The 10,675-nt window shown below is 53.1% G+C and overlaps 2 protein-coding genes and 1 long non-coding RNA gene across 4 annotated transcripts in view; 1 reads left to right on the top strand and 2 right to left on the bottom strand.

The window, feature by feature from the left end:
• The first annotated feature begins 276 nt into the window (after nucleotides 1-276).
• Nucleotides 277-10,232, top strand: DOK1 (docking protein 1). 2 transcript variants are annotated; one of them, XM_023618834.2, is made up of 5 exons: nucleotides 277-456; nucleotides 805-1,104; nucleotides 1,257-1,350; nucleotides 1,545-1,729; nucleotides 1,969-10,232. In XM_023618834.2, the coding sequence occupies exons 1-5, from the start codon at nucleotides 397-399 to the stop codon at nucleotides 2,773-2,775; spliced, it is 1,446 nt and encodes a 481-aa protein (XP_023474602.1). In that variant the 5' UTR covers nucleotides 277-396; the 3' UTR covers nucleotides 2,776-10,232. The 2 variants fall into 2 exon arrangements, with proteins under 2 accessions (XP_023474602.1, XP_070091354.1); XM_070235253.1 differs by lacking the exons at nucleotides 277-456; nucleotides 1,257-1,350 and having other exon boundaries at nucleotides 811-1,104; nucleotides 1,969-3,202.
• LOC138917656 (uncharacterized) lies at nucleotides 438-2,036 on the bottom strand. The gene is made up of 2 exons (XR_011425964.1): nucleotides 1,921-2,036; nucleotides 438-1,209 (listed from the first exon to the last, which is right to left on the bottom strand). It is a non-coding gene; the product is annotated as an uncharacterized lncRNA (long non-coding RNA).
• The window catches only part of M1AP (meiosis 1 associated protein), an 87,787-nt gene continuing 81,079 nt past the window's right edge, over nucleotides 3,968-10,675 (bottom strand). The window contains exons 8-10 of the mRNA XM_023618831.2: nucleotides 6,659-6,865; nucleotides 5,403-5,543; nucleotides 3,968-4,420 (exon numbers count right to left, since the gene is read on the bottom strand). Of these exons, the coding sequence (XP_023474599.2) occupies nucleotides 4,247-4,420; nucleotides 5,403-5,543; nucleotides 6,659-6,865 (522 nt within the window). The 3' untranslated portion in view covers nucleotides 3,968-4,246. The remainder of the gene's footprint in view (nucleotides 4,421-5,402; nucleotides 5,544-6,658; nucleotides 6,866-10,675) is intronic.

The following is a 10,675-nucleotide window of genomic DNA, read 5'->3' as shown; positions in this document are numbered from 1 at the left end:
GGCTGGGGGCGGGTCCGGTCAGGGGAACCGAGGCCATGAGGGCCCACGTGGCCCCTTCAGTACCCCAGGGTGCCTGCCGGCATGTTCGAGGTGATGTCATGGCCTGCACTCTGATGTCATATTGAACATGTGACATCGCACGCAGCCCCCAAGCCCAGGCACCAGAGCCCTCTGGCCAAAACCGCAAGGTTTCTCTTGGAGCCACTTGTGCGCGTCCCAGAGCTGTGGGTAGGGGCCTGGACGTGGACCCCATCCCCTTCCTTCTTGCTCTTCTTCCTAATCCTTCAAGGACCGCAGGGGCCGGGCGAGGGGCGGGAACGCCTCCAGTGGGCCCGCCCCACCCCGCCCCGCCCGCAACCCCGGGGCCAGGAAGTGCGAAAAGAACCGCCGCGGGCCATGGACGGGGCCGTCATGGAAGGAACGCTCTTTCTGCAGAGTCAGCGTTTCGGTACCAAGGTAGTTGGGGGCAAGCGTTGCCGAACCCCATCAGAGATGGGGGGCTGGGGGGCGACAGACCCCAGAAAGAGGGAGGAGGCGGGCCGCGGGTTGGAGCGCGGCGCCTGAGAGCCCGGTGACGCTCCCGCGAGGTTGCTCCGCACCGCGGGGGGAAGCGTCCGCCGGGCTCAGGGTACGCCCTCTCTAGTCCTGGGGAGACGAGCGGCTTCCTCGGCCCGGTCGACTACGCCTCCCGTCGGGAAGTCTCCGAGCCGAAGTCGGCCTGCGCCGGTCTCTCTTCCCCGTCGGGGCCCGGGCTGCCGCTGCGCGCCCGCCCCCTGCCCAGCGTCTCTCGCTCTCTCTCCGCAGAGGTGGAGGAAGACCTGGGCCGTGCTGTACCCGGCCAGCCCCCACGGCGTGGCGCGGCTCGAGTTCTTCGACCACAAGGGGTCGAGCTCTGGAGGGGGCCGAGGGGGCTCGCGCCGCCTGGACTGCAAGGTGATCCGTCTGGCGGAGTGTGTGAGCGTGGCGCCCGTGGCGGTGGAAAGCCCCCCAGAGCCTGGCGCCACAGCCTTCCGCCTGGACACCGCGCAGCGCTCCCACCTGCTGGCGGCCGACGCGCCGTCCAGCGCCGCCTGGGTGCAGACGCTGTGCCGCAACGCCTTTCCGGTGAGGGGGCCAGGGCTGCGGCGAGGGGCTCCAGCTAGGCGATGCGGGGGTGGGCAGAGTTACAGCCGCAGAGGAACTGGGTTAGCTCAGGCCCTGGGAGCCGCACTGAGGGAATTACAGGGTCTTCAATACTTTCTTTCTCTTTACCCCAGAAAGGCAGCTGGGCTCAGGCGCCCGCCGAGAACCCACCCAAGCTTTCTGCCCTGGAGATGCTGGAGAACTCCCTGTATAGCCCCACCTGGGAAGGTAGACGCCTGAGAAGCCCGGGCAGGGATGGGGTGGAAAGGAAGGGTGCCCTTGGGAACGGGGTGATTAGAGGGCCCAGGGACCCATGAGGAAGTAGGAAGCTTCTGAGAGCTGGCTTCCAAGTGAGTGCTTGGACAATCCGCCCCAGCCCCTAGTCCTGGCCAGGTGCCCGTCTAACTGTGTATTCCTTCCAGGATCCCAGTTCTGGGTAACCGTGCAGAGGACCGAAGCCGCTGAGCGCTGTGGCCTGCATGGCTCCTATGTGCTGAGGGTGGAGGCTGAGAGGCTCACGCTGCTGACCGTGGGGGCCCAGAGTCAAATACTAGAGCCACTCCTTTGCTGGCCTTACACTCTCTTGCGTCGCTATGGCAGGGACAAGGTGCGGGGGCTGTCAGGGAGGGCTGGCTTCCTGGGTTTGGGCAGCTGTGGGTGAGGTGGGGCAGGACAGGAAGGTGGGAAGCTCTGTCCTCTGGATAACCCTTCTTTGCCTAGCTCAGGACCACACCCACCTCCCCAGGTAGTCTTTTCTTTGTAGATCCCCTGGGTAGTTAGTTTGGCCCTGTGACTCACCTCCTCTCATGGCTCCTAGTAATGTGTTTCCCTCCACACCCTCTTCAGGTCATGTTCTCTTTTGAGGCTGGCCGCCGCTGCCCCTCTGGCCCTGGAACCTTCACCTTCCAGACAGCACAGGGAAACGACATCTTTCAGGCAGTTGAGACTGCCATCCACCAGCAGAAGGCCCAGGGAAAGGCCGGTCAGGGGCAGGATGTTCTCAGAGCTGATTCCCACGAAGGAGAAGTGGCAGAGGGGAAGTTGGCCTCCCCGACCCAGGAGCTCCTGGTCAGCCCTCCAGCCCTGTATGCCGAACCCTTAGACTCCCTTCGCATTCCTCCAGGCCCTTCCCAGGATTCTCTATACTCAGACCCCCTGGACAGCACCCCTGCTCCAGCTGGGGAGGGGGCACAGTTAAAGAAACCTCTCTACTGGGACTTGTATGAGCATGTGCACCAACAGTTGCTGAAGGCCAAGCTGACGGACTGCAAAGAAGACCCCATCTATGATGAACCTGAGGGCCTGGCTCCAGCTGCTGTCCGGAGCCTTTATGATCTGCCTCAAGAGCCCAAGGATGCGTGGTGGTGCCAGGCCCGGGTGAAGGAGGAGGGTTACGAGCTCCCCTACAACCCTGCCACCGATGACTATGCTGTGCCACCACCTCGGAGCACAAAGCCCCTCCCAGCTCCCAAGCCCCAGGGCCTGGCCTTCCCTGAACCTGGAGCAGCAACTGGCAGTAGAAGCAAGGGCCACAGCTCAGATGCTGCCCTGTACAGCCAGGTCCAGAAGAGCGGGGCCTCAGGGAGCTGGGACTGTGGGCTCTCTAGAGCAGGCACTGACAGGACTGGGGTCAAGCCAGAGGGCTCCACGTGAGAAGTAGGGCAAGGCTGGGGTTCCTGATAGGAGGACCATGGGGAGGTGGCACTGGGGATCAAAGAAACCTGTTAGGACAGTGGGAACCAGAGGGCTGGAGGGGCATGTGTAAGACCAGGGGATCAAAAGGATCAGGGAAGGATGATCACTCCCAAGAAGTCCTGAAAGTGGGACAGATGGCAGGGGCTGAGGGATGGGACCTGGGGAGGCCAGCACCCCTAAGTCATCCCTGCCAAGGGATTGGACAGCTGCTGGACCAGGTCTGTGGAAAGCGGTACTTGGTCAGAGTAGCTGCAGTTTGAGAGACCTGTATGGAGGCTATAGGGAGATGCTGGCCTGTGCCTGGATCCTCACCCCTGCATTGTTCTTTGCCAGAGATATATATTTTTTTTAAGTTTTATTCTCATTAAAGTCAGTTTGGGTTTAAGAGGTCTATGTGTGTGAACAGCCACAGAGAGGACAGAGTGGCAGGGTGTGCTGAGTGGGTGTGGAGGGGATCAGGAGGAGAGCCAGGAATGTGTTGGGGGCCAAGAAAGGAGGAAAGGGCCCCCGGGAGGGGAGCCAAGCAGTGTGGTGGTTCAGAGCCTGGGTGGTCCAGTCAGGCCCACCTGGGCTTGACCTGGCTTAGTGACCCTGGGCAAGTTGTATAACCTCTGCAGCCCTCAGTTTCCCCCGCTGCCCCTCTGTAAAACAGCAAAGCTTAATAACAGACTCCACCTCACAGGACTGTTTGTATGAAAGGAGTTAAATTTCCCAAGTACTTAGTGCAATCTGAAGCACAGAATAAGCATTTTATAAATGGTAATAGTTATTCTGTAGATGGAGAGGCTGGGCAGGTAAGCAGCGTGGGGAGAATAGGAAGGGAATCGGTCTTTTTCACACCATCCTCTCTCTCTTCTCAGCCATATGTCACCCCCTCAACACAGAGACACACACAAACACACGCATTTTGCATGTAGGTACCAAGCACTAACCACTTGTCAATTTGGAGGCTACAATGTGGTGGTGTAGTAGGAGGGGCACAGGCTTTGGAATGAGGCTTGGATTTCAATCCTACTTGCTTTTCATGAGCTCTGAAAACCTATCCTTGTCTCCTGAGGCCCGGTTTCCTGAAGGTGACCTGACCTCATCCACCTGCCTACACAGAGCTACCAGGAGAAATTTGGGCGTAGGAATGCTCCTAACAATGGTGGAGGCTTACTTGGTGTTTAATCTTCATCTGTATTAACAGTATCAATTGATGCAAAAGAAAATGAGAGTCCCTGCTTGGGGAAGGAAGAGGTTTGGGAGTGTCTCTGGGCCTGAGGAGTGGGGTGGTGGGGCACTGAGCACAGAGCAGGGGAAGGCTCTGTTTCCCAGTCACCCAGAGCTCACAGAGGCTCAGGTGGATGGGAAGTGAGTCTGACCACAGAAAGCCATTGTGTGAGCCTCAGCTTGGTGGAGTAGGGCAGCTGGCTCTGGCTCTGGTGACTTAGGGCCCTGAGAGATACTCCTCCTCCTCTGCTTCCTCCTCCATGGAAAGCTGGAAGAAGGCTTCTGAGGAAGCTTTGCTGGCTGCTAGCATCTTGTGGGCTTTGCCAGGGGCTGGAGTCATAGTCAGGGGGGCCACTGTGGCTCGAACTCGGTTCATTTGCAACTGCCCAGCCTGCAAAGAAAGCAAGCAGAGCCTTCTCTGAAGACCAGAGTCCTGCTCTCCTGTCCTGTTCCTTGCTGGGCCCCTGTCCTAACTCCTTCAGGTGTCCCAACTCTGGAGTGCCTGCCTCAAGGCCCAGGGCAGTCGAGTCCCCTGGGTTCTAGCCTCCACAGCCCCTGTCTCCTGGCTGAGTGTCCCTCCTCTGTTAGCTTGCCCATCAGCAAACTCATGGTGGGCTCTGCTCCCACACATTGGTTACTGCTGCCACCTCTAGACTGACTGTAGTTTGGAAACGCCTTTCTTTTGTAATTTCAGCTAAGGCAAAGCAGGAGTTTTCTAAAGGCTCTGTTCCTGGGAAACTAGGAAAAGATTAATAAGGGCAAAAGGAAGCCCAGATATATAGATTATGGATTTTGCAAAAATAACTCTACACCCTCAATTACTCTTCTCTCTTCAGCTCTTGTCACTAGAGCCCTGTCTCCAAGCTGCTAACCTTGGTCAGCCTCCTTTTCCTCCTCTGTAAAATGAGCATAACACTTACCTTGCAGGGATGCTGTGAGGATTAAATGAGAAAAATATATGTGAAAGTACTTGTCACAAAGCCTGGCAAATGACTTCTCAGTACATGCTAATTCCCCTCCCCTCGGGCATTTCTTTTCCCACCTTCCCTTCAGCCTTTTCTGTCAATTGAGGGCTGTGGTTGTAGTTCCAGTGTAGCAGGTTTGCTTAGTAGGACAATGGTTGTTAAATGACTAGGGAGTTACCATAAACACTACAGTTAAGATACCGAAATATTATTCTATGTAAATGCCTGAGCAGAAAAGCCCCCCTACTGGGGAGGGGTTGTCATTTCCTTTGTCTAGGGCAAAGGGCCACTCTTTCTCTCTCTCCTCTGTTAGCCCAGTTACCCCCTCCACCAGGGGAGATGGGGAGGAGGGCTCTCTTGGATTCTGGGCATAAAGGGGAGGGAGGGAAGTAAGGAGAGGAGCTGTACCTTTCTCAGGGCCCGGCTCTCCCAGCTTGGGTGGAGCCGGCCCTGAGGCTTGACAGAGGCGCTGCTCAGGTGTGAGTACAGGTGGCTCCAAACCTGCAAGGGGTTGTAGGTGGGCTCCAGCTCCAGGCTGTCCAGTGTGCTCTGAGGAAGAGACGGGGAGCTTTACCCAGGGAACTTGAGGTCACAGAACACGAGACGTCAGGCAGAGACCTTTGGGTGTGAGAGGCTGGAGGAGGTATGAGGACCCAGGGCTTCACTGGAGGCTGTGAAATAGATGTGTGTCCCACTGGGCGTTCTGGCCCCCAGGTCTGAGTTCTTGTGAGGTAAGTGTCAGGCAAGAGTACAAGAAATAGGAGCGACCCTGAGTGGTTAGGGGCACCAAACACGCTGGCCCTGAGAAGTGTGTCATGGGATTCTGAGAGGGGCCGGATTCCTGTGAGGGTTACAAGGGAACCAGTGTGCGCAGCTGTAGGGAGGGTGTGTTGGAGGCCTGGGGGTGCTCCTGGTCTGCAAGGCCAGTACACTGAGTTCTTCAGCCTGTGAGGTGAGCATAACCGGAGGACACGCGAGCACAGCATTCCTGAGCAGTCAGGTTTTCCGGCCACAACATCCTGTGCCAGGAACCATTGGCTCCAAAGTGAGACGCTGATCGAGCCACAGCCACTCGTGCCCACCTCTCTCTGCATCCCCACAGCCGCCAAGCCGAGAGCACAATCCCAGGCTCTGTCCTCTCTGCACGTAGGCCGGCGATCCAGCAGTGATGTGGTTCCAGTTCTCCCCACCCAGAGCCCCCTCCTGCCCTCAGCCTGCGGGGGCTGGCAGAGGAAATACCGAATCCAGATCCAAGGAGGAGAAGAGGAGGAGGAGGAGAAAGTGGCCTGCAGAGCTGTTCCCTCCTTTGCATTGGAGTCTCATTTTGAAGCCCTTCCTATCCTGGGAGCCTACATTGGCTGCCTTTTCCTCTTCTCCTCAACAAAGAGATGCACATAAACACAGGTACAGGCACATGACACACAATGCAGAGAAAGAGAGCACACCATCACGCTGGTGCTTCCTTCCTTCTGCCCAGCCTCAGTTCCTACCCTTGCTTTCTCCTCTGCCCCTCTTACCACACCTGTGGAACCCACTTCTCCCTCCACTCGCCTGTCCTTTCCCTCACAGGGTCACTCGTCTCCCTCATCTCTTTCCCCAAACTCCATGAACTCCATTCTCTTCTCTCCCCTCTGTCTCTTGCTTGAGATCTGGGCTCCACTTGCCTCCACAATCTTCAGGCTGTCATCAGGCAGGTCCTCAGGCAGCAGGGGGAAGGGGCTGGGCAGCATCAGTTCCCGTGTGGCCACTGCCTTCACCAGCAGGGTTGGGGAGCGTGATGGCAGGATCACATAGAATGTGCTGGCGGGCTCTCTCATGCTGTGTCCTCCGCTCAGGGGCTCCCCTTTAGCCAACAGCAGCCATTCTCTTTTCTGAAACAAGGACATACATAAATGCTGCTTCGTCTTCTGTCTTTGCATGTTTTGAAGATCAATCCCAATCGAGGCTTCTCTGAGTTCCTGGGCGGGGGGGGGGGGGGGGGGGGGGGGGGGGGCGGTCAGGGAGGGCTGAGCATTTTACCCTGGCCCTGGGAGGGAGGGACTTCCTACCTGACTCACCAGTGCCCCAAGGTACTGCTCTTCCTCCCTGGTCAGGATGTGCACGAAAGGATTAACAATGCAGACGCAAGTTAAGGGATGCCCCTTAACCTGGAGTAGGTGTTTACCTCTTAGAAAATGGTAAATGTAGAGTTCTAAGAATTATAATTCCTAAAAACAGAGACTTGTGTGGGGTGTTGTGAAAATTCAGGTCTTATTTTCAGGGTGATAAAATCTGGTTGTATTGCACGACTGGGGTTAGAGTGGACTGACTGTGGAACATCCTTGGGATGCCCAGAGAGGGGGCTTATGAGGAAGGTGGTCAAGGTCTCGGGCCAAGGGAGAGGAGGAGGAGCGATGAGGGAGAGGAAAGCTTTGTACAACAAGGCAGTGGGCGAGGGACAGGGCCCTTGACATCAACTCAGCCTGTCACAGGGCAAAAAGAAGGGTCAGAATTCTGGGGGCAGTGACTCTTGGAGTGAAGAGTACTGCAGAACAGAGGAGACACTTTGCTGTGTGCTGTGGAGATTACAGAGGTTAGCACATGGATCAGCAGAAGAGACAAGCAGACATGAGCAGATTTTCTAGGTGCACACTTGTAAACCAGGCATGGAAATGAGGCAATTTTCTGTGGTAGTTTTTCAAGGAAAACCACAAAACTCCAGGAAATATGGAGTCAGAACTGTTACAATCATCTGTAAATTGTGTCCTCTTGCTTGAGGTGATCAGCAGTTATACCTGGTACAAACATAACAGTCTCCTTGCTAAATGAGATGAAGGAAAGCACACTAGCTCTACCCACTGTAACTTTTATGAAAACTTGGAAGGAATAATATAAGAGGAAAGGAAAAAAGGAGAAAAACAAGATGTTAAAGGGATAGAGGAATATCAGTGTCTTCTGGAAGACAAGTGGAATGTGATACAGTGAAGCAGAAAAAACTTGCTAGCATTAGAGTTATACCCCAGAGGGAAAGTACTGGTTGGAGGTGGGGGGCAGGTTCTGGAGACTTTAAAGCAGTGTAATCATTTGTGCAGCCCAGAACTCTTGAGGAGGTCTGGTAGGCCGGGCAGGTGGTAGGGTAACTTCAGAAGTTCATGCTTTCTTAACACTTTGCTTATATCTGGAGATGTGCTGTCTTCCTGAAGAATAGATCCAAAATGTGATGGAAAGTCTACCTGATGCTTCTCAAATCCATCAAGGTGGACACAGATGATATAGAAATCATGGTGTGTGTGTGTGTGTGTCGGGGGGCGGGGGCGGGATTTGCCCCTGCTCTGAGGACATGACCTCTTTAAGACTCGAAGGGGTAAGTAGGAATTGCAGGGCGCTCCATTTCAGTTGGCTCAAGTAACGTCTGATGTTGCTCAGGTTTGGATTATTATTGTTATTTTAATCTTCTGCTTTTACACTGGTTCATGCATTTGTTTGTGAATTAGTTTGTTTATTAAGAATTTATTGAGTACTCATTATGTCCCAAGCACTAGGCATGGATATATAGAAATTCATTAGACATGTTCTCTGTCCTCTTAGAGCTTATAATATAGTACATGTGAAGGAAGTATATAGCTTACAGTATAGTATAATAAAGGGAAGGCTTGTAAACTAATGTCTCTAAGACTTAAGATGACTAACTGTTCCGGTTTGCCCATTTTTAGCATGGAGAGTCTTCCATCCTAGAAAACCCCTCTGTCCTCGGCAAACCAAGGGGGTTGGTCACCATTCCAAGACTCCACGGAGAACAGAATATCTTGCCACTGTGGCAAGTCATGGGGGGGGGGGGGGTTGCCAAAACTATGGCAGTGTGACATTTCTTGCACCTCAGTGTGATAGAACAAATTCACACCTGCTACATTGTGGGATTACGAAGAAACTTTGTTGCACACAGAAAAGTTCTTGATCCCCAGAATTTGGGTCTATTGATTTTGAGACAATAGCTAAGATTGTGTTGGAGAAATGAGATGCAGAAATGAGTAAGGTCTCTCAAAAGTAACTCTTAATGTGAGGACTATCAGAGGACTGGGAAGAGACTGAGTTGAAAGGATTTTACAGAATGCTTTAAAACTTCTGGACTGATTTACAAGGAGGTTGGCAGAAGGTTCTGGAAGGATGAGAGGCAAATGCACCCTTTTTAGAGTTTGATAAAAATATTGATTTATCTGCAATTCCCAGGAGTATTCTGAGAAAGTGAAAGTAGGGAAGATAAGCTTTAAGGCCCCTCTTTTGGACTCTGAATTTCTAACCTCTTCCTGGACAGTGGTTAATGGCACCAGAGACTTGAAGTCCAGGACCCAAGCTTGAACATGTCACTCAAGTCATGGGTTGACTAGTTGGTACAGGCAATTGTACCTGTGATGGAAATGGTTAATTGCCATAGCAAGTTTCTGAGGCTGAGCAAAGGCAGTGGCATGGGGATGTCCCAGAAGACTGCCTTTGGGGTCCTCAAATCAGACAATGCTTAATGACTATAGATGACTGCTAAGTATCTTAGAATATGCTTTTGCTAATTCTAAAGAAAAGAGCATGAGTTGGATGCTGAATTTACCAGAAGGCAGGTGAAAAGGTATCTGTATTTATGTTGTGGTTAGGGACTTTGCTACAGAAGGTGCCAGGGAGCTTAGATTTTAGGAGGCGGGGACTGATTCTGTTAAGAACTAATGTGGATGGGGCAGAGTTGAATGACATGCCATACTCCAAGCTAAGCTGGACTAAAGTCATCCTCCCCCACCCCTGCCCTAACTTCTAATTACGAAAGCTGTGAAGGAAGGTATGGCAGCCACTGTTGGTTGACTGGCCACTGTTCTCCCACCCCCCCATTCTTCTCCCTTCTCTCTAGCCATTTTTTAGCATTTCAGTGATTGGTCTGGGGTGATATGTGACCTAGATTTAAATAATGAGACATACGTGGAAGTTGCTGGGTGGAGCTTCCGGAAAAGCTTCGTAATTTTCTGGCAGGCTTTTTGCTTCTGCACCCTACCCCTTCTTTCTCCCTAGGACAGGACTTGGGCTTAAGGTGCAGCAGCCATCTTGTGACCATGAAGCAACAGGCATAAGGATGAAGTACACCTGATATAGATGCTGCAGTGGAAAAATGGAAAGTGCCTGGGTCCTTGATGGTGTCCTTGATCAACCGCATCAGCCCTGGAGTTGTCTGTCCCCTAACACTTCTTGTTACATGAGAAAAATAAACTCTTAATTACTCAAGTGAGAGCTGGGTTGTTTTCTGTTAGTTGCAGCTAAATGGATCCTTTACAGATAGCAAAGGGAAGGAAGAGGATGTGGGTACTCACTTCCAGGTAAATGAGGAGACGTGAGTAGAAAGGACAATTTTAACGGCACTGGTGTAGACCTTACCAGAAGGGCAGATGGGAATTTATTATAGCAGGTAAAAGCTCTAATCTCACTAAACCAGCATCCCCTTGGTCTGCCATCAATATGATGTCCTGGGACCAAATTCAGTGATTAAAGAAGCATTGACCAACTCCTGAATGGAAGTGTTTCAGAGGCAGCCACTGAGAGGAGGGAAGAGCAAGAGCACTCATTTCCCTTTGCTTGCGGGAAGAGACATATTTCATTGTCATAATGCATCCAGGAAGAGAAATTACAGCTAGTAATGGAAAAGCTATGCATACTTGGGGGTTTTTGGA

The sequence above is a fragment of the Equus caballus genome, chromosome 15 (genome assembly GCF_041296265.1).
Source record: "Equus caballus isolate H_3958 breed thoroughbred chromosome 15, TB-T2T, whole genome shotgun sequence".
Lineage (NCBI taxonomy): Eukaryota > Metazoa > Chordata > Mammalia > Perissodactyla > Equidae > Equus > Equus caballus.
This window is presented reverse-complemented; position numbering and strand designations above follow the sequence as displayed.

What these genes read in the sequence shown, in the direction of transcription:
- DOK1 (XM_023618834.2), top strand. Translation starts at nt 397, where the DNA reads ATGGACGGGGCCGTCATGGAAGGAACGCTCTTTCTGCAGAGTCAGCGT. An exon ending in GTATAGCCCCACCTGGGAAG is followed by an intron (nt 1,351 to 1,544) that starts GTAGACGCCTGA and finishes TATTCCTTCCAG; the next exon opens with GATCCCAGTTCTGGGTAACC. An exon ending in GTCGCTATGGCAGGGACAAG is followed by an intron (nt 1,730 to 1,968) that starts GTGCGGGGGCTG and finishes CACCCTCTTCAG; the next exon opens with GTCATGTTCTCTTTTGAGGC.